The 22,780-nt window shown below is 31.3% G+C and overlaps 1 protein-coding gene across 1 annotated transcript in view; it reads left to right on the top strand.

Moving 5' to 3' along the window:
• The window catches only part of LOC140446105 (glutamate receptor ionotropic, kainate 2-like), a 109,129-nt gene that overhangs the window by 3,886 nt on the left and 82,463 nt on the right, over positions 1–22,780 (top strand). Inside the window, exon 2 of the mRNA XM_072538640.1 lies at positions 10,987–11,172. Coding sequence (XP_072394741.1) covers positions 11,058–11,172 — 115 coding nt within the window. The 5' untranslated portion in view covers positions 10,987–11,057. The remainder of the gene's footprint in view (positions 1–10,986; positions 11,173–22,780) is intronic.

Raw genomic sequence — 22,780 nt, 5'->3', positions numbered from 1 at the left:
TTTTCTAAAAAATATTTAATAAAGATGAAGTACAGTTTTAAAATGTTAGCTCTACTTTAGGATCTAATAAAACAAACTTATTTTCCCTTACATGACGCATTAACCACGCAGGGTTATGGATTATGTTACACAGTTAGAACTTAATAATAGAACATTAACAACAACAATAGGTAATTAGAAAAAGCCCTAAATATGTACAGAGTAGAATACTAGATTTTTGATAAAAGCTTGCGTTTTATGAGGAATGCGAACATATTTTTTGTATGACTGTTTTTTCCAAAAGCACTATTCAATGTTGGTGGTATGTTTTACATTTTGCGTTGCAAGTTTATCAGCAAGTTTCAGTAGTTAATCACGTGTTAACCGAGTTTGGCTAATCTGGACGCTAGTGAAGGTTTCTTCTTCTCTTCAAATTTTTAATTATATTAATATATAGAAGTGTCGCTGTCTGCCTCGACTTGGAAGTCCGGATCAATTTGTCGAAGAATTTTATTTCTCATTCGGGTGCATCTACTTTTAATTTTTCGATCTCTTAGTTTAGGGTATATATTTTTAAGTAGATCTATGACTCTAAAGATTCTGTACTATTTTTGACGAAATCTATTAGTTGTTCATAGTTTAAAGGATAACTGGAATTTTGGTCTCAAAATAATTCTTCTGTTGGATTTAGTATTTCCTTTAGCGTCTTTTTTGGGTTCTTGTCCTGGTTTAATTTAGTATTTTTCTTTTTAGTTTTTTGATAATTTAAAAATATATTCTGATGAAGGAGTTCGGGACGATTAGAATCTGTTCTTTTTTGTAGTACTAGATCTGGTTCTTCTATTTGGTTAGTTAGGAGTTTTGTCCTTCGTGTTTCATGTTGCACAGCTTGTTCGTTTAGTTGAGTTTGCTTTATTTGGGATGTCATTAGTTATTTCTTTAGTCACCTTATTGTTACTATTTTCAATAGGGTTCTTGCCTGCTTCAGGTATTGAAGTTCTGTCTCCTGATACAAATACCTTTACTGGACAGTGTTTTGCTAAATGCTTGGTATTTTTGCATATTTGACAAGTCTGATATTCTAAAGAAAAGTATATTCTATATGATGTCTCCTCATGAGTGATAACGACAAAATAAGGTAAAAATTTCATAAATTTCGTGTTGTTTATTTGAAATTGTTGTCTTTGATTGATCGTGCAAGAGATAAAAATTTTTGTTGGTGGGTAAATATTGTCTTTATTCCTCTTGATTTGAGCATTTCGTCGAGTTTGTTAGTAACGCCTTTGATGTAAGGAAGAAACGCTTTCGTATGCTGAGAGTTTAAATATTTCAGTTTAGATTGAACGAGAAATTGATACCTGTGGATGCTCTTATTGATGTGATTTTCGCGGTAACTATTTTAGATGAGTGTTTGTTTTAATGAAAAGAACTCAGCGGGACTACTTGCATCATTGCAAAGATAAATTGATCTGAAAATAAGGTATTGATGAATGAATTTACTTTTAAAGGTATGCGAGTAAATGAGAGTAGGTATGCAAGTAGCGGTTGATATAGGTGAGTTTTAGGTAAACAGAGTTATTAAAACCTTGATATTGGTTTTTTTATGAAAATGTCGAGAAACGGTAAAGATGAAGTAGCTTTTATCTCTATCTTAAACTGGATAGTAGGATGCATACCGTATGCATTGCTGTGGATAGCGCTCGGATCTCGAAATCTTTCATAAGTATATTGGCAAATACTGGAAAGAGTGAGAAGACTATTCAAGCACCACTTATTTGTCATAAGAATTGATTTTGGAAGATGAAATAGTGTTCAATATCTAACGTTTACTGAGATATAAGTAGTCTTGTTGGTTACTATAATTTTGTTTCTATTAATGTTTCGTCTATAGGAATGTTTGTAAAATAAAATCAATAATATAAAAAGAATTTTCGACATGTGTTTTGGCATGTATTTTGCCAATGGTTGTATAGGACAATTGTATGCACTGACAATGGGACGTAAAAGAATATCGGGTTTGTGAATTTTTGGATCAACCATGTATTCAAGATGTTCTAGATGACTTTTCATAAGGAATTAAATTTTGTTTTGCGTCAACAGGCTGAAAGGTTATATTGATGAAGGTTTTTGTTGTTGTTTCACAACAGGTTGTTGGATTACTAGGAATTGGTTAGTAGTCTAAAGTATAAATGAGATTTAAGAGTTTACTAAGGTAACAACAAGTGTTTAAGATGACTGTGGCGTTTCCTTTATCGGCGGAAGGAATGACAACATTTTTATTTGATTGAAGTTCTTACAGAGCTTTTCTATAAAAGTTTTCAATGTTTAGAATAGAAGGCTTTGAGTTTCTAAGAACACTAACGATATCTTGTCTAATTATTTCAGCACCCTCGGAAGGAAATTGTAAATGGCTTCTTCTGTTTGACAGATAATTGTCTCAATTGGAATGTGACTTGGAGTATTAGAGTAATTTCAATTTTCCGTTAAAGCTTTAGTACCAATTGTAGAAATAGGGGTGTTAGAAAAGTTCTGAACCACTGTGGTGGGTTAGTTGTAGGTTTTAACATTTTAACAGTTTATTGTATATAATTCTAAAATTATAAAAAAAATAAACTCTTAATAAACAGGATTTTAAAAAGAAAATATATATATATATATATATATATATATATATATATATATATATATATATATATATATATATATATATATATATATATATATGCCCGTTTTTGGTATAAAACTTCTACAATTCTAAAGTTTTTAACAAATATTCAAACCATTGATTGTAGATATAAAAAGTTATTTAAATGACGTGCAATAAATTCACTTAAATCAAATATTTAAAAGAAAAGTAACATATACAAAAAACCAGAATAGCTAACAAACTAAAATCCTATCTTTATGAACTTTATAGTGCAAACTCTGGCTGTTAGTTTTTGCTATTGCTATACAAAACAATTTCCGTCTTTCCACGTTATCTAAAATCCCAAAGATTTATATTGGCATACTTTTTATTCAGTCATTGAACTAGAATGTTGAGGGTTGTAACATTGTGTTGGTAGTAAATATAAGTGAAACCTTAAAAATTAAAATAACGATCCAACGGATGCATTACACTTGGAACGTGTACAAGTACCAGTGGTGTCGTCCAAAATAAAAAAAATGAATTGGAAGACATTAAGCCGGGGTTAAAAATATAGTGAAACATGTTTTTTAATTATTAAAGGGTTAATTTGTAGCGGTATAATTTGCCTAACATATTGGGTATCACTCATAGGGGGTTGAAAGTAGGGACTTAGCAATTCTTAGGCTGGAGATAAGCTGGAGGGTAAGCAAACAAACCGAAACGTTTGCGAACGGCCACTCTTGGTTTGCTGGGGAGCTGGGTCGTAAGTAAGTGAATAAAGGAGAGACTGGATAGGGTAACTACAAAGAAATCAATAAAATACTTACAGAGATTTTCTGGGCAACAAACATACAAGAAGGTTCCTAAACTGTTTGAATTTGGACGCCGTTTAAACGAATCTTCTCGCTGGATGTAAAGAAAGGCTTTTCTTTTCTAAAAAAAGGTGAAAATCTTTTTAAAGGAAATAATTCTACAACTGCTGGTTTAAAGAGAAACATTACATATTTATTATTACTTCACATTAACAGTTATTACAAATAATATTAACAAAACTTACAATGGCGTTATTCGTACCGATTTACAACCAACTGGTAGGTCTGTGTCATTTTAACTGGCAACAACCACGTGATAAAAACCGAGCAGGGAGACATGTAGCCCCTCAAGTATTGAATTTTATCCAATGTCATCGACCTAGAGTCATCATATAATTTAATTTTGGAAAGATGTAAACCCATATATGGATGTCATAGCCACAAATTTATTGTTAGCTTCAACTGCATAAGGCATTGAAGATGATCTGATTAGATCGAAAACGTTATGCTACTGTATAAATTTTGACGACAGTTATAAAAGTTTTAACTATATGTTTTTATAAACCTAATTACAATGGTGAAATATATATATATATATATATATATATATATATATATATATATATATATAGTTGCGACCAGACGTCTGGTCACAACTATTGTACGGGGTAGAAACATGGACACTAAAAGCGCAAATAGTTAAAAAGATTGAAGCCTTTGAACTTTGGATATACCGGAGAATGTTAAAAATTCCATGGACTGCCAGGGTCACCAATGAGGAAGTGCTGAGAAGGATGGGTCGAGACAAAAAATTATTGAGAACGATAAAAGTACGCAAGACTGCATACCTTGGACACATACTAAGAAATAATAAATATAGTCTTCTGCAGGTCATCATGCAGGGTAGAGTCGATGGCAAAAAGGGAATAGGTAGAAAGAGGAAGTCATGGCTGCGAAATATTCGAGACTGGACAAACATGACTGTAGACGAATTATTCCACGTTGCAAAAGACAGAGAAGCTTTTAAAAATGTGGTCGCCAACCTCCGTTAATGGGGACGGCATAGGAAGAAGAAGATATATATATATATATATATATATATATATATATATATATATATATATATATATATATATATATTAGATGTTTTTGTCTAGAAATAAATTAATTTGACCCAGTTAAATCTCTTTACAATATTTTATGTAATGCAGTAAACTGATAACACCGTAAAACGATACGGAAAAATAAAATTGTATAGAGTAGTTTTACCCTTTTAAATATTATTGTATTTAACTTTGCTAGAAACTTCCCCTTGTGAAAACCAATGGGAATCGGTAAAACCAAAAACAAAGGGAAGGATAACACTTTGCTTTTAACGCGCTACACTTGAATGAATCGAATCCTATCTCGGATTAGTACGAAAAAATATTATCCTTCTACTTTTTAGAGGATTAGTTTCTAAGATATATACTGATTTATTATTCTATACACATTATAGTGCAATAAAAATAGTTTGTACAGAGTACTGGAATATTTGGTTGGGGGTTTCAGAAAAAATATAGCAAATGCTGTTTATAAAGTATATTGTAAAGACTGCATTTCAACATATATTGGACAAACACACAAATATTTATATAGAAACGTTGTTCCACACAAACATAGTATACAAACCAACAACTTAAATATTACAGCCTCATCAAGCATTCTCTAGAAAATAGCCATTATGAAAGTAAAAATATAAATTGTAAAATTCATTAATATCATGTATCTACATAAAATTAATATACCTGCTACACAAAAACATAAAATTTTCCAACAAAATAAAATCATACCATAATGATCAACACACAAATCCTATTTTACTAATGTGCTCCCCAGGTTCTTTAAATTAATGAGAAGATTACTTCTATTCAGTCACCAACACAATATTTTTTAATCTACTCTAAACTCCCTGTGAATATCTCTGGAAAATTACCCTCTCTTTGTGGTTTAGCTAGTCTTCTACTAAGTTGATCTTTGCCAAAGAGACTAGTTCTTATTAAATTTAAAATTTTCAGTCTGCTGCTACGTGTAACTCTAAGAATCTGGTGTCCTCTTAAAAGACATAGACAACCTAGCCTTAAATAATTTATATTTAAAGAACTTACAATTTTGGTCTTTGCTGCTTGTCTGCCACCACAAAACTTAAACTTTCTTTAACCGCTCACTTTATTCATTGGCAAAAAAAAATATTTTCTTTTGTATAATTTTACGAAGAAATGTTTTTTCTCTTAAACATCACAACACTTAAAAAAGCTATATATTTTGCTCCTCCTTCCTATTGTTTTCTAACTTTATTTCGTTCTATTATACAAACAAAATATCTACCGGTTCATTGTTGACACAACATTGTATATGTATTCCTAGGCCATTTGGAATATCCAACATCAAAATTATTTTGACGGTATAGAACAAACAATTTACCCATTATTCTAGAAAATTTATGCAAATATTTCTTACGAAAATTCTAATCCTTACTACTTATTTCTAGGTACAATCGCTTAAAATTAATATTTTAATATAAGGAAAAACCCAACACTATATTTTAATTTTTAATGTTCATTGTTTCATAGAACATGTTGAAGCAGAAACTAAATATTCAGGTATAAAAACGTTTGCAAACTAAAAATAATTAGAGAATTGACTAAGCTAAGTAGAAACAAAAACTAAATATTGAGCTATAAATGCTTTTGCAAACTAAAAACAACTAGAAACTTGACAAACGTCAACTTTTTTGATAAATACCCAAAGGCGGACGTTAGAATTTTTATTAATTAAATGCCAAACTAGAATTTTAGCATTAATTTAATTTATTCGTCAAAATCATCTTAAATCCAAACAAAATTGTAGTTTCGCATTTAATTACTAAATATTATTACGTTCGCATCTGGTTAATTATCAAAAAAGTTGACGTAAAAACAATTGGAGAATTAAAAAACGTCAACTTTTTGACAAGTAACTAGAGGCGGAGGTTTTAATATTTATTAATTAAATCCCAAACTACAATTTTTGTATTTATTTAATTTATTCATCAAAATGAGCTTAAACTCAAATAAAATTAGTACATTTGTCTTATTTTTAATACATTAGTAGGATTTCCTATCGCATGTTTATACAAATTAAATATTGACAATAATTTTTTAAACACCACAATAAAAGTCAAATAAAACTTTTAGTTTTATTGAAAACGGATATTTAATCAGGGGTAGATGCATTAGATCCTCTTCGTATTCTCTCCTTTTTATTGTACGTCTATCCCACATTTCAGGCTCATTCATAACGTCAATTTTTACAAGAGAATAGCCAACCAAAACAACTTAGTTATAACGGCGAAACCACCAACAGGGGCGTCTCTGAACTATTTTTAGAATTAGGAGAGCATAGATAATGAAATATTTATTTTAATTAATTTGTATTTGTTTGAATTTTTAATCGATATTGGGTTTTTAATCGGTATTGGTTTGTTTTAATTGATATTGGATATTTATTGGACAAAAATCATTAGTATTTGGTGCCTTTTTGGAGTTATGCGATATTTTTATCTTGAATAATAATTGTAAATGAATAAGTATAAAGAACAGTATGTATGTTTCTTGTTAACTATATATAAATAAAAAAATTATTTAAGGATGAAAAAAAAATATTATCATAGAAAATGGATAACAAAAAAGGTAATAGATGTACAGTTGAACCAGAACACAAATAGACGTAAACATACTATGCGCGTTAGCAGAATGCAAATTAAGGTACAGAAGGCTCAGTTGATCAGGAGCCGCTTAGCTTTTTATGTTGAGAGTTTTACTGTAGAAGCGTAATTTTTACTGTAGAGAGCGAAATTTTGTGTAAAATCTCATTTTTTAAATCATTTCTAGTAAAAGTGATTTTTAATCTTGTATGATTTTTACTCTTGTAATTGTTTATTTAATCTATAAATTGTTAGTGTAAAGTACAGTATAAAGTATATGCAAATTATGGTATAAAATTAAGCGAAAAATTTTAAAAGATCAAGCTCACTCAGTGTTAAAATTCTCCACGAGAAGTAGCTGCTGGTAAACCTATCATGGATTTTAAAGCAATTTAATTTGCCTACCACATTGGGTGTCACTTATAACAATATAAATTGCATATAGGAGATTAAAAGGGGGAACTGAACAATTACTGGGCTGGAGATAGGGTAAGCAAATAAACTGAAATGTTTGCGAACGGCTACTCTTGTTTTGGTTGGTGAACTGGGTCGTGAATAAGGTTTCTTTATTTTAGAGACTGGGAAACTATCTACACCAAAAAATTACACTGGACAACTGGGTTAATCCTGGGCAACAAACACAAGAAGATGAATAAACTATTTAATTAGGATGCCGTTGAAAAAAATTGTCATGCTGGATAGGAAGAAAGGCTTTTATTTCCTAAAAAAATTTTAAGGATGAAAATCTTTTTAAAGGAAATAATTTTAAACTTTTGATTTAAAGAGAAACATTACACATTTGTTATTATTTCACATTAACAGTTATTACAAATACAAGTATCCAAATTTATCAACAAACCTTACATTGGCGCTATTCGTAGCAATTTAAACAATTATTATAAATCAAAATATGATAATTTTAATCAACATTATTTACATTGAGCTTAACTTTTAAACAAAACAGAATTTAAAATTTTGGTTATGTATCAATTGACAAAAAAGGATAATACTGACTGTCATATTATGTCGAAATGAAATATCAAACTTTTTTGAATTATTAATTGGTATTAAGGTTAACTTTATTTAAAAGAAAACTGAAATATGACAATTAGCTAATCCATAAAACTTTTAAATTTATTTATTTAGTATTTTTTAATTTGTCATGAATGCAAATCTTTGTATATTAATGAAAAATGTTTATTTTATTTAAAAAATTTTTAACAAAAACTTGCTTCACTGGCTCTGTATTTCCTTTTGAATTATTAAGAAAGTTTATTAACTTGGAATTGGACACAAATCAAACACATTGTCCCACACAAGCTGCAAATGATCTGAATAAACCCATGAAGACACAACATGGACAAATCTTGGGGAGGTCAAACATTGAATAGGGCTTCAGATTATTCTAGATGATAACAAAATGTATTCCTCAAAAATTGGCTGCTTAATTCTCACTTAAAACCATGTGGACTTCTTAAGACCTTAGAAATGCTGTTTTGTAAATCCTTCTGATGGACTACAGCTTCCAACAAGACGGTGATTAACTATCTCCCTAAACAAAGACTGCCAAATATCATTTTTAGTTTACTTCACCTCTCTTAAATAATGAAATTAAGCAAAAAATTACCGGTTTTGAAAACTACATGGCGAGATCTTATCTGTCCCGAACCCAAACTGCTTCTACTCTAGTCATTTAACCTTTCCTTCTTAGCCCCTGTCCAGTTTCTCGCTGACAGCCAATTGGAACTCTTTTTAATTACGCGTTTCATTCGATAATGGACCTTAAGAGTACTGGGCTTTCAAAATTGTAGAAATTTATTTAATTAAAACGCAAATGTTATCTACGCAGTTAATATTTTCTTAGATGTCTCGCCAAAACATCTGGGTAAACAATACTTCAATGCCTTATTATATACCAGTCAGGGGTGTATCAAATAAATTTTTATACATTAAATAGTCGATAGTTATAAGGAAATTTTTATGCTACAACTTAAAAATAGTAAAATAGTGTATGGCTAAAATTTAAGCGGGAAAACTTAGTATATCGAGTTTTGCCACTCTGAAAAAAATCTCTGTCAAAAATAAAATTATAAACAGTTGAATAAATGTCTGTTCGTCGTAACTTATGTTTTCTTTTGCGATTAACCGTTTGATTGATTGTGGTACGGAGAAGTCTGGACATTTAAATTTATCGTTAGCAGAATGATTGCCTGTACAAAAAATATCACTAATAATAATTATGTTCATTGCCGCAAAACTTTTATCTATCCTTACCACGACAGTGCTTAGCTATATGTTTATCACGCAAACATTTTAAACATCGTATTATTTTAGGAATATATAGGTTTCGACATCATAAACAATTTTTTTTATAACTACTTTACTAGGAATTGTTTGTCCCTTAAAAGAGAAATTATTACAGTTCTGGTAGGAATTATTTATCCTCAGATTTTCTAAACATTTTCTTAACCTATACAACTGTAACCACCTGACCAAATATACCTATAATTAGACCTTTTAATTCAATTTCAAAAATATCGGTATCTACATAATATCTAATAACACCTCGATTTTGTATGTAAACAGTAGGTACATATGTATCATAGTTTTTATCCGATAAAGTAAAATTTAGCTAATTTATTTCGGCCAAAAATGTATTACATTCTACTTTCAGTTTAGTTCTACCAATTATTGGAATATTAACAGTTATTTTTAATTGCATTTTCAGCATTAATATTAACCTTACGGCTCCTATTCTATACAATTTACCTATATTTCCTGATTTATTTGCTACGAAAACATAGTACGGTCCCTGGTCTCCAAGCGAATAATAATTATTTTCAATAGATATTTCGCTTACCTTGTTATTGCCGTTCTAATTTTTATTATTTATATTTAGATTTTCATAGTGACTTTCCTTTCTTCCCCGATATGGTGGGATATTCTGATCGTCGTCAATTTCCATTTTGTGTTAAACACACACACAAACGTTATAGTTCAATAGGCCCAACTACAATTCGATGCACACTCGACGAATGTTAATCGACAATATAACAAGGTCTGTTACTTCGGCAGATTATTAAGTTTCATATAACTGAGAAAGAAATATATTCATTGACAATAAAATTCACAAAAGAAATTTGTTCAGGAATTTAAATATAAAGAAGCTTTGGATAACAAAAACATTATACAAGATACGTATGACTGTATTTAAGAAATATTAAACAATTTAAAAACGAAAAATGATTTTTATTGTATTTACTGATGAAACGTTTTACTTTGAAGCCATAGTCGGAGTAATAGTTGGAATGATAAAATGAACAGTCAGCTTAGAAATTCGTTTCCAAGGATGTTTTTAAGAGCAAACTGTGTGTTAAATGGTACGTTAGTGTGTGTGCAGTGAATAAGTAATATATATCTCTCTAACTTGCAGCTTGGTCATGTTTTATGAGAAACTTTAACAAGTCGGTTATTCGATGACTATTTGGTTGTATGTGAATAATTATTAATACAAAAGTTGATAAATGAGCTATAATTACAACCTAGCAATAGTGTTTTGTTAAAACTCAATTTATCATATTTCAGAATTTAGTGCCTAGAATATTGAAACTTTACTATAACTAACAAAGCAGTTAAATCACTTTGCTGAATAAGACAATCACGAACATTTTAGGCAGAATTAATATGAGTCAATGATTCTATACAAAACAAAAGGGTAAATGGTAGATCTTTCCTTTCTGAATCAATCGCCGTAATTTAATATTTATAATGTATTTGTGTCAAAAATATTATTTTAATAAAAATTGGCCTAAGACCTTTATTATCAGTTATTATGTTTTTAGATTCGTATGAGCCTCATGATCCGCCAGTGGTGAAATGAGAGGTGGTCCTGCCGTAGCGGCTGCTTGTCGCCATGAACCATAGATGGGGGCATTCGGGGGCAGCAGCCGTCTTGGTTTTGGGATTCGTCGCCAGCGAACTCGCTGCCGGTTCTACTGCCTCTACCCTTCCGCCCCAAGTTAAGATAGGTAAGCGTTTAAGCATTCATGATGAAGATGAGGGTTGAAAGTTGACTTTGTGAAAAATATCGAGACGGTTTTATATTTCTTCTAAAAAATATGGTTTTTGTCTGGAGAACAGCGTTTTGTGAAAACAACTTCCAAAATAAATTAGTTTAATGTAACAAAAAGTTATTTTTCGAAGGAGGAAAAAGGAAATATTTGGAAATATAGAAAATTACTAGATGAGAACCTAAATATACTTTTTTCAAATTAATGGAATATATTTATGTGTATTAAGTCCTTCATTAACATTTTTATACACTTTTAATAAAATAGTAGATGATTTATTGTTGTTTTTTGTCGATATCAAACATTAAAATATGATGTCCATTGCAATGGACTACATGTCCATGTTGATATTTTTGTTTCAGGTTTTAATCCGGATAATCCAAAAGACCAAGAGATTCTAAAGTTCTTTTTAGATGATGACGATGAATTTGAACAATTAGCTAATAATGTTTTATTTTAAATTGAAGATCAATGAGACATAGAAAATGTCAGTAATGAAGAAATTGATGCGGACATTAGTGTTTAATTCTCAACTCTATAAGAAAAATATATACTCTGTTGGAACTATAAAAATTCACAGATTTGCAGACAGATTGACAGAAAACAAATGAGAATTGTCCCCACACTCCAGAGTGGAAATTTGACCATTGAAGGAAATAAGGATGGATAAAATAGATCATTTATCCGAGTATGACAATAAAAAGAAAGCATCCAGATGCAAAAATATTGGGTGTAAAGGAAAAACGCATATTTTTATGTTTTGTAAAGAACAAAAATTGTTTCAAATAGTTTTATTTAAATTAACTCAACATTTGCTTGGTACAAATATACTATATTTAATAATATGTGAATATTTTCCTAAATTCGTATTATAGTTCCAATGTCCATTGCAATGGACATTCTGTCAAACGACTACCTGTTAAACAAAAATGTCAAAAATATGATTTTAGCCTATTACAATCTTCCATGAAGAAGATGCAATAGAAAAATAATTTTTTTTTTCTGCAGAGAAAAAGTCAGGTCTGAAATGGTTAATTTCGAATATGGTTTAACCAAGAAATTTGCTCCTTGACAATCTGTTTTTAAAATCCACAAGGAATCAAAGTTCCTGTAGTTTGGCTGTATACCATATATAACAAAAAATTTTATTAAAAATCCTTTATAAAAGGTATATAATTTAAAATACCCAATCGGGCTATATGACAAAACGTTTTCGAAATCCATGTTCCGTAATCAGTGCACCTAAAAAGCATATAACCACTTAATTAAAAAGAACGTGAAATTTAAATTTTGACCAAGGTTAATACAAAATGTAGTTAATACTTACTAGGTGGGTATACATGTATTGAGCCACTAAATATGTGGGCAAAAACCCGTTGAAATTTGTTTTTTAAATTTAGATTATATTATATTGTGATTAATTCTAAGATGTTAAAGTTACCAGTGGATTTGGTAACATGGCAACGTATAACTCCACGTGAAGTTGCTAGTCCTGAGACGATGTGTCTACGAGGACATGATATAGCTCTGTAGAGACGCAATATTTTCAGTTCTCTATCCCCAGGACTTCTTCGGCTTCTTTATTTGTACACTTCACTATTTTGTTCACAATTTTTTCGTCCACAAACAAAAAAAGGAATCAACAGGATCATAATATACACTTTGACCAGGGGCTAACATTACTTTGTGTATCTGATGTTATTAATACATTCTTCGTTAATTCGAATTCCGGCTTCAACATCTACTGCTTTTTAAAAGATTTTCTCAGAGTATATATTAAACAACAAGGGCGATAGTATACATCCCTGTCGGACCCCACGTTTGATTTTGATATCATCGGATGCTCCTGCCTATGTACGGATAGACTATGTTTGAATCCAGTAAAGACTGCTAATTATTCTTAGATCAGAAGTGAAATTTGTTAATATCTCCATCAGCTTGTCGTTTTTTACTGTATCAAATGCTCTATGGTAATCAATGAAGCATGCATAAATATCGCAATTCACATCTCTACTTCGTTGAAATAGCACTTGAATGCTAAAGACAGCCTCTCTCGTACCCACTGCATTACGAAAATCAAACTGTGTTTGGCTGATTTTTTCTTCGCATAGTCTATATATCCTTTGATGTATGATTTTTAGAAATAACTTTAAAATGTGGATTTGGTAGAGCAATAAACGTTGACTTCAGCCATGATTTTGATATTACTCCGTTTAAATATTTATTAAATATTACTCCGTCATTGTTTTGTCTTTTTTCCACTTCATCTGATGTGATTGGTAAGTGGTCATTACATATGTAAGATGGAGGTTGTTCGGACCCATTATCCTGTCGAATTATGTTTTTTACCAAACATCTTACGTCAAAGACCCTTTGATGATGGAGTTATAAAAAACTTCCAAATTGAACATGCTGCGATCATTCATTAAAAATATGAGATCCGTTAAAGAGGACTAAGATTTTTCTACAAAAAAATAAGTTTTAATTTTCCTCTGAATTTTATTTAAAGAATATAGTGCAAACCGACAAGAAACAAACTTATAGAAAAAGATAACACGTTATTAAAAAGGAACAATTTTAATTTTGTTAATTCTAATTCTTACTTTATTAATGAAACTTGTAAATTTATATTTAAAAAAACTTTTATACATTTATATAAGTGCAAGACGAGTATTCTCTCAACCACGATTCTGGATCCATGCCGAATCACTACAATATTTTATACTAACTATAATAAATTTAAGACGTGGCTACTAATAACTCCGAAGAGTGCTTGGAAATAAAAATTAAATGTCCTGTAGCAAATTACCAAAGGAACCATAAAATTTACTACCGTGAACAAGTTTATATTCAGTTTGCAAAAATTTCAAGCCCGTTGATTGCAGGAGAAGATAATTTTGCTCTTTGCCATTTTGTCAGTTTTCAAAAGAAAGAAATATCGGCAACGCATTAACGGTCATTCACTTTTTTCTTTCAACTGGCTGAGATCAATTTAGGGTTATTGCTTTCTATCCTCCAAATTATGGTATATCCGTTAAAAAATCAATAACTGTACAGAGGCCTGTACGGAAGTTGAATAACTGACTAATTAAAATTATAATATTTAAGCAAATATTCTGAGAAATACGGCAAAGTTATATTTAATCTTACAAAAATATTATTGAATACAATATTTATTAGACTTATTATTATTAGATTATACGTTTTTTGATACAGTATAATCGGAAATTGGCATCATGATGAAGCTATTCTCTTGTAGCATTTTTCCTGCTATTTATATGAGTTTTATTCTTTGTAATACAGCGTAATACTGCTTTTGTAATACAGCGTATTACAAAAGGTATCCATTATGAACAATCATTTTACTTTTTATATGGAGGTTGTGGTGTGGAGAGAGAAAGATGGCATTAGACAAATACTCTTGTTGCCACAGAAAATTGTTATAAGTATAAGTATAAGTTATAAGTATGTTTGTGATCGATTGATTAAGATAATCGAAAAATAAGTGGTTCAAATCTCCGATAGATTTATTATTACACAGATAGAAGGTAGTTTCATAGATATATAGAGGTTATTTTAAATATTCTTATTAGGGTGAAAAAAATATTGATTTTAGATGATTTTACAGTTAAACAAAAATATTCAAGAAAATTTTTGTCGACGTGTCTGTCGCATGCAAAGCCCGTGATGATTTACATAATAGATTAAAATAGTTAAATATCCAGTTTTTTCTTTTGTGCATTGACTATCAAAAAAGTGTAATGAGATCATGTTTCGGATCGTGTATTTCGATTCAAGAACGTCTCATCGGACCACCACGCATTAGTGGGCCAGATAGAACTCAAACTAAATAAACTCATCAAAAGTAAACCTAAATAGGACCTGGATTATGACACTCTAAAAGACCCCGTAGTTCGTTAGAACGTAAGAGATGTAATGAGAGAAAAACTAGAAACCGCTAAACAACAAGAACAGAGTGGATGCACGTGAAGCACTTTTCACGTTACAAGTCCTACTTCAGAGATGCCACGATGTCAGTTGTGATGTCTATATTTATTTTATTGACTAGGCCAAGGCATTTGACCGTTTTCAGCACCAGAAGATGGTTGCCGCCCTACAAAGAGTAAGATTGGATATGAATTTATATTGGAACCAGCGTGCTCAAGTCAAGGTCGAACACCAGCTGACCGACCAAGTGAAGATCATGCGAGGAGTAAGACAAGGCTGTGTGCTCTCGCCGACTCTTTTCAGTATATATTTTGAGGAAATTTTTGCTGAAGCCCTCACAAACCTAGAGATGGGAATCCGAGTGAACGTTGAATACATCAATAAAATCCGCTACACCAATGAAACTGTGTTATTAGCATCCAGCCTAAATGATCTACAAGCCTTACTAGACCGAGTGGGAACTGTAAGCGTAACACACGGACTAGACCTTAATATTAAGAAAACTAAATTCATTTTTGTCAGCCGGGCAAATTCGATCCCGGGGCACTAATGGCAGGTAGCGAAGAGATCCAAAGAGTCGACAGGTTCACTCACAATGGGACTACGCTCAAGAGAGTAGATCCAGAATTAAAATGGCACGGTCTGCATTTATCAAGTCGAGATCCTTGCTGTGCTGCAGTGATCTCTGCAGTTTGGGAACCAAGATGTGCTTAATTTGGTGAAACAACGTAGGCTTGAGTGCATCATAGGATACGTTCATAGTATTGTTTACAAATTGGGTTACAGCAAAGTTTGTACGCAATGGATTACTCGTCTTTTGTCAGAGAACTAAAAATCTTGCGAATGGTTTACAAAACCTAGAGTGCATTTCAACCCAAACTTGTACAACAAAATTTTAAACAAGCACCAAAACGTTAAAGAAATATCTCACGTGGTTTTATTCTTCTGCATGACAATGCTCGGCCTCATATTGCCAAAGTAGTGAAATAAAATTTACAATGAAGAAAATTAAAGATTTTAGAGCACCTACGCTATGGATTCGATTTATTCGAATTTTTACATCTCTTCGTCATTAAAAAAGGCGTAAAAATGTAATCGTTTTCAGTCGGACAAGCAAGAATTTTATAGCAGGGTCACATCGATTAGTGAAACGATGGGGTATGTGCCTTAATTGTATTAATTTATTGATATATTTGCCAATACATTTTTCTGCTTCAAAGATGGGTTTCAATTAGAATAGGAACATGCTTTTTTGCCACTGAAAATTGTATAATTATATTAACAAAGCTTACAAAAAGTCAGAAAATAATAATAACAATTACCTGAAATTACATAAATCGTCAATGTTACAAAATAAAAAATAATAAAATAAACAATCCATTGCAAAATTTAAAAAAATTGCAAATTGCATAATAAAATCTTACCAACTCATAGGTTGAAGTTGCTGCATATGATACCCAAATATAAATAAAAATACTTTAGTTACTTATGCATAAAGGTAAATTTGTTAGTTTTTCTTTAAGAAACTCTATATCTTAATTCCTCTAGAAACAAAAGTAATTCATCTGTTTTATATCAGATAGAACTAATATTAATCAAAACCATGCTAAAGTTGTCGTCACTAAAATGTTTTGAGGTTTTTAGTTTCACAGAACACGTCGTATTGTTTAAAAATTTCGGAATAGTAATCTCGGTGACATTTCCTTGATTTTTGTAGGTGAATAATTCTTTCCGACGTGAGAACGAACCTAAAAGCATTAAAATTAGCTGCCGCTTCAGTTGTTGGAACAATTACTAGGTATCGTTAAATTCTAGAAGAATTTTTTGTGGAATTTCAGTCTTAGTAGGAAGTCCTTCGGAAACCAAAAAAGTAAATCCTTCGTAACAATAGTTGAACAAGCCTTGTATACTATATATAATGAACCTAACCTATTATAACCGAATAATAATTGTTGGTAAAAAATCAGTCAAATACTGATCGCATTATATTTTTTCTTAAGTTCATCTTCGTATCTAAAACTCGATATCATTTGATTTGCCAGTTTCAGTCGAAAATTACCCCCGATATCGACATAAAATGTTATAGTCGACAATCCAAATATATTAATTCAAACAAACGACGAAATAAAATTGTATCAATAAAAAGTTGTTATAGAAAATAATTATATCTTGAAAATAAAAATTTTTAAAGTATTTCGTAAAAAAAATTGTAAATAATCTAACACTAGCAGAAAATCTCAAATTACGAATAATATAAGATTTATTCGAGTATCTGTAATGAAATGTTCCATTCAACGCCTAAGGATGTATGCATTCCATAAATTTAATCCAGTTTCCTCTTAAGGCTTATAAAATATTGAATTCTTGCCACATTTTATGATTTTGTACAGATAACCCCTGTATGATTTTATTTTTATGCTCCTGCGAGAATTTTTAGTAGCTGATAGCTACTTCTTTTTCCATAAAAAGTTTTATTGTAAGGTTCGAGACCTATAAATGTAAGGCGATTTAGAGGAATTGCTCTGCATGATATGATTTTATCATTCTCCCCGCAGTTCAATATTGGATATAGGATTTGTGATTTAAGTGGAGCGCATTTTTCATGTCACTCAAATCATTCAAATGTTGTCTAGATATTCCAAAATACATACATATATATATATATATATATATATATATATATATATATATATATATATATAAATATAATATTTATCGGACAGAGAGTAAATAAAGAACCGTTAAATTAAATAAGAAATGTGGTTCACTAAGATAGTGAAGGGTTCTCGTTCAACAGTTGGAGAATACGTTGGAGAAACGATATCAGCTACCATTTTATTGAAGACGTTTCTTGTATTTAATTAATACACATCATCAGTGCAACTACAAAATTATTTAACTAAGCAAACATCTATAGATACTGAGTTTATAACCTTAAAAACATGCCATATTAATATGAGATAATATATTTTTGTTTTTTAACATTTTTGGAAAAAAAACAACTTTCACCCCCACTACTTTAGCAGATGTGACGCCATCGGTATTTTTTTTAAACGAAAGGGCATATTTTTATATAAAAAATTAAAAGCCCATATTTTCTGTATACAACCTTACCAAACTCATCACATTCAAACTTCAGTATACAGAATGTAAATGAAAGCAGTGCTCGCATTTCTTAAAATTTAAATCGAAATTTATTTTACAAAGAAAATTATTAAACAAGTCATTTCATATTAAAAACAAACAAATAGCATAATTACAACAAATGTTCGAATTGAGCTGCTTGGTTTAATTAACAGTATCCAAGACGTCCCATGAATTTTTGGGTTATGTTTGACCACATCACTGGTGTAATTTGTTGCATTTCAGTACGAATTCTCTGTTTGAGGTCTACCAAATCGGTAGGTCGGTTTACATATAAATTACTTTTCAAATATCCCCAAACAGAAAAGTCCATATGAAATTCAAATCTGGTGACCTAGCAGGCAATTCAATGTGGCGCTTCGTCCAATCCAGCGATTCCATTTAGAAAATTTCTAACCACTACAGCATAATGTAGACTTGTTCCATCCTGATAAAACCAAATGGTCGGATCTATTTGACCAGGATTATTAGTATCTGGAAATGTTGCGGTTAAAAATGGAACTACGTAGGTTTGCAACATCTCTAAATACCTACACCACGACAGATCTCATTGTTAGTTGATAAAGTTGTAATTGAAGAATGGGGACTTTCTTTAATTTTAAGTAATACATTTAAATCGTAATGTTTTTTATCAATTTTCTAACATCAACTGCTTTTTCTTATTTTACTTGTAAATTATATTCTGGTATTATACCGCTCCATATTTCTATTCTTTTTTGTGACTATTTATAGTGATTCATATCGTGTCGATAAACAGGAAAACAGGCGAACCTGTTTATTTAACTAGTATTATTGTTAAAAGTAATCTTATTATTTATGAACTTGTCTGCAGGTGGATGTTTTCCAAAGTTGTCTCGTTCTAAAACGTATTGTAAAATATTGTCGTCGGAAACAGTGAGTCTGTCACTCTTGAGCTTATCTCTATTATTCTCAATATCATTAAATTAATGCAATATTTTGCTTACCGTCGCTTTACTTATTAGTACTCGATCAGAATATGTTTCATTAAAGATATCGCATACCTCCGTCATACTTCTTTTACGATCGCCGTAACCTATGATCATCAAAGCTTTCATTGGCTGTTTTTCTGACAGGACCACTGTAATTTCAAATAATTTGTATTAGGGTAATATTGCTCAAAAAGATACTAGTACAGACTTCTAAGTCAATGTGACACAACAAATCGATTTAAGGTTGACATATCCAATAAGCCATTCCATTCGAGCATTTGTTGTAATTGTTATTTGTTTGTCTTTAATATGAAACGACTTCTTTAATAATTTTTTTTGAAAAATAAATTTTGAATAAAATTTTAAGAAGTACGAGCACTGGTCTCTGTTACACTCTGTATACTGAAGTTTGAATGTAATGGATTTGGTATGGTTGTACTCAGAAAAATGAGGGCTTTTAATTTTTTAGATAAAAATTTGCCCTTTCTATTTAAAAAAATATTATCGATGACGTCTTATCTGCTAAGACAGTGGGGTTAAAAACTTATTTTCCAAAAAGGTTGAAAAACAAAAATAAAGATCGACTTGTCAGAGCTTTTACCCTGAAAATAATTAGGTCATGAGATAATATACCGTTTCCACACTTTATGAACACTCTGTATTTTGGTATATTTTATACAAAAATTTAAAATAAGAAAATATAGAAAATTTGTTACTTCATAAAGTCAAAATCATTTATTAAAATACAGACAACTCGGATAGTACAGGATAAGTCACTGAATAATAAATATTCTAAAATGCAAGCACAACGAAAAAAAAACAAAACGGAAATATTTTCTTTTTCCTCTCACGTTCACCTATTGCACCATGCATGTATATCATTTTACTGGGGCGAATAAGCAGGTATTTTTATTAGCCCAGACAATATAGAGAAAATTAGATTTATATTTGAAAAATTCTTACTAAACTACATAAATGTTTACAGAAATGTGTCAGCATTTTTCTTCTAGGACCAGAGTTTATAGTCCTATGTTTAAGAAATCTAAATTGTTAATCTGAAGTAATCTTGAGTCAATTAATATAAAGGCAAAGCATATACATTTTTTATTAAAAAACTTTTCGTTGGATTATCGATTTCGATTTATGCCAACGGGCATTTTCAGTATAACACAATAGTATTTCCGTCCTTTTGGGTTTTGGGAACTTTGATGGTTTCCTATTAGAGCAATGTTTCTTAACCCTTTCGTATAAACGGGGGCCAATTTTCAATTATAATTTTTGAAGTGCTCCCTCTCTTTATTTTTTAATTAAATCCGTGGCAATAGAAGAAAATTAAGACGTAATTCTTAAAACAGTTTTAACAGTTATTTTCAATACCGATTTGACTTGCTGCAACTTCACCCTTATATCTCCACACATTCTCCGTGGCACAAGCAACTTCCGAATATCAATACCTCTCTTTTCTCTTTCACTAAACGTGATACTCCTAAAGCTTTAATTAAACAATCGTTCCTAGGTATACTTAATCGAAATAAGTTTCATAAATTTATTTATACATATGCCTCTAAAAATGATATAGGGTGTTGTTTTTTTTTTGTCTTTCAACACTACAAAACTAATCAGATATCCAGCCATTTGTAGTTTATATACACTGGAGAACTATATGATATCGTCAAAGCTTTTCGTATGTTGGAACCAACTGACCGCAGTGTAGCGATTTGCACAGACTCCTATTATAAATACAATTAAAAACATGTTCTCACATCATCCTCTGGTAAATTTAATACATGACATATATATAAAAAAACTTACAGACCATGGAGTAATTGTTACTAATGTCTTGGTACCTTTAGATGGAGAACTTGTAGGAAGTGAGGCTGCAGATGTAACCGCAAAAGAAGCTTTTACTTTAGATATACCTATATCATATATCTAGCTGCATAATGATAATAAAGAAATTTTTAAAAAGAGTATATAGACAAATGGCAAGCTAATTGGAACACAAATCCGAGTCACTTACACGATATACAACCAGTTGTATCTTCCTTAGAGATACCACCTATGCCCAGAAGACACAAGGTTATTCTAGGAAGATTAAGAATTAGACACACTCGGCTTACACATGGCTTTCTCATGGCATCTACCGATCCACTTGCATGCGGCCATTGCAGCAGTCCCTTAACCGTTAAGCCATGTCACATATTTTTACTAAAACGAAACAACATCAGTTGGGAGATAATATACAAGAAATGTTGAATGAAACTGAGAAATATGCAAGTCTGTTTAAATATTTAAGAGACATTATCACCAGATGGGACGTAAGGGCTTGCAAAATCACTGCCACTTAACACTCCCACGATGTCTTACAGAGGGATTTTGACCAGTCAATTCGAAGTATAAATTACATCGTCGATGGATTTGTGGTTTTTCTTATACCAGGAATTAAAATAAAACAACTTTTTAAACGTAAAGACTATCCAGCCACAGAGTCTAAAAGAATCGCAAAGTGGAGCAGAGCCTCGACATCGGACTCCCAGGGTGCGAAGACCCTATTTGGGAACCGAGATCAGACTGAGGCCGAGAGCATAATTAATTTATCAGTTGCTTCTCACTGTGGGTTTTCTTTGATTCTGGAGTTTTGTTGTCATGTTATAGGTTTTCCACTTCTTCAGGACGTGGTTTGTGTTTTTATACTGGCTCTTTCTTTCTAGCTTCGTGGATCCACTGCTGTTTTGTTTTGACTTCTCGTCGGAGGGGCGCACTGGACAATCAGAGGCGAAAGGGGCATTGGTTAAACGGTCCTTTTCAGAGATTATTATTCTAAAAAATAATTAATAAATTGATAAATGTGTTGAAACGCGATCGTGTGAGGGCAGCTGTGGTTGTATCCTCTGCAATAGACAGGTATCGTTGTTCAATTGGATCGGGAAACCACAGAAAACCGATTCCCCTCTATCTAGGCAAGCTCGAAAGAAGCATTTAGAAGTTAATTGCGACGACGATAGTAGAGGAGGGGTTGCCTCCTATATGTCAATGTATTCATTAGGGAGTTCGTTGCTAGCAAGAGCCAGTAAAATTGCGGGAAGAAAAGGGATTTTGGGTTTAGGTTTTCTAAAAGTTTTTAGCAGGTAGTTTTCAGTATGCTTTGGGCTCTGAAGTTTTGTCCACGGATGGTGCTGATTGTGTAACTCCTGCTCAGAGAGGAAAACCTCTCATTAATGGGCTGAAAGTTCGACAGGTGAAGTATAAGAGCGGAGGAGTAATCGTTTCACTCTTGTTATTCACTCTACGCAGGATTCTCCTCTCCAATGCTAGCAGTTTTTGTGTGAAATGGTCGCGCACCGTAATTTAGATATTGGATCTATACTCGATGCCCGGCCTGATAAATGTATTAAATGTGTGTATGAGTGATCGTGGATGTGTTCTTTCGAATTTACCACAAAGAGCATTGAGTAGTCCGAGTCTGCTCCTAGCCTTGTTACAAGCTATGTCCAGATCGGTCTTCCAGTTCAGTGTCTGAGTAA

This window comes from Diabrotica undecimpunctata, chromosome 7, assembly GCF_040954645.1.
Source record: "Diabrotica undecimpunctata isolate CICGRU chromosome 7, icDiaUnde3, whole genome shotgun sequence".
NCBI classification, from domain to species: domain Eukaryota; kingdom Metazoa; phylum Arthropoda; class Insecta; order Coleoptera; family Chrysomelidae; genus Diabrotica; species Diabrotica undecimpunctata.
This window is presented reverse-complemented; position numbering and strand designations above follow the sequence as displayed.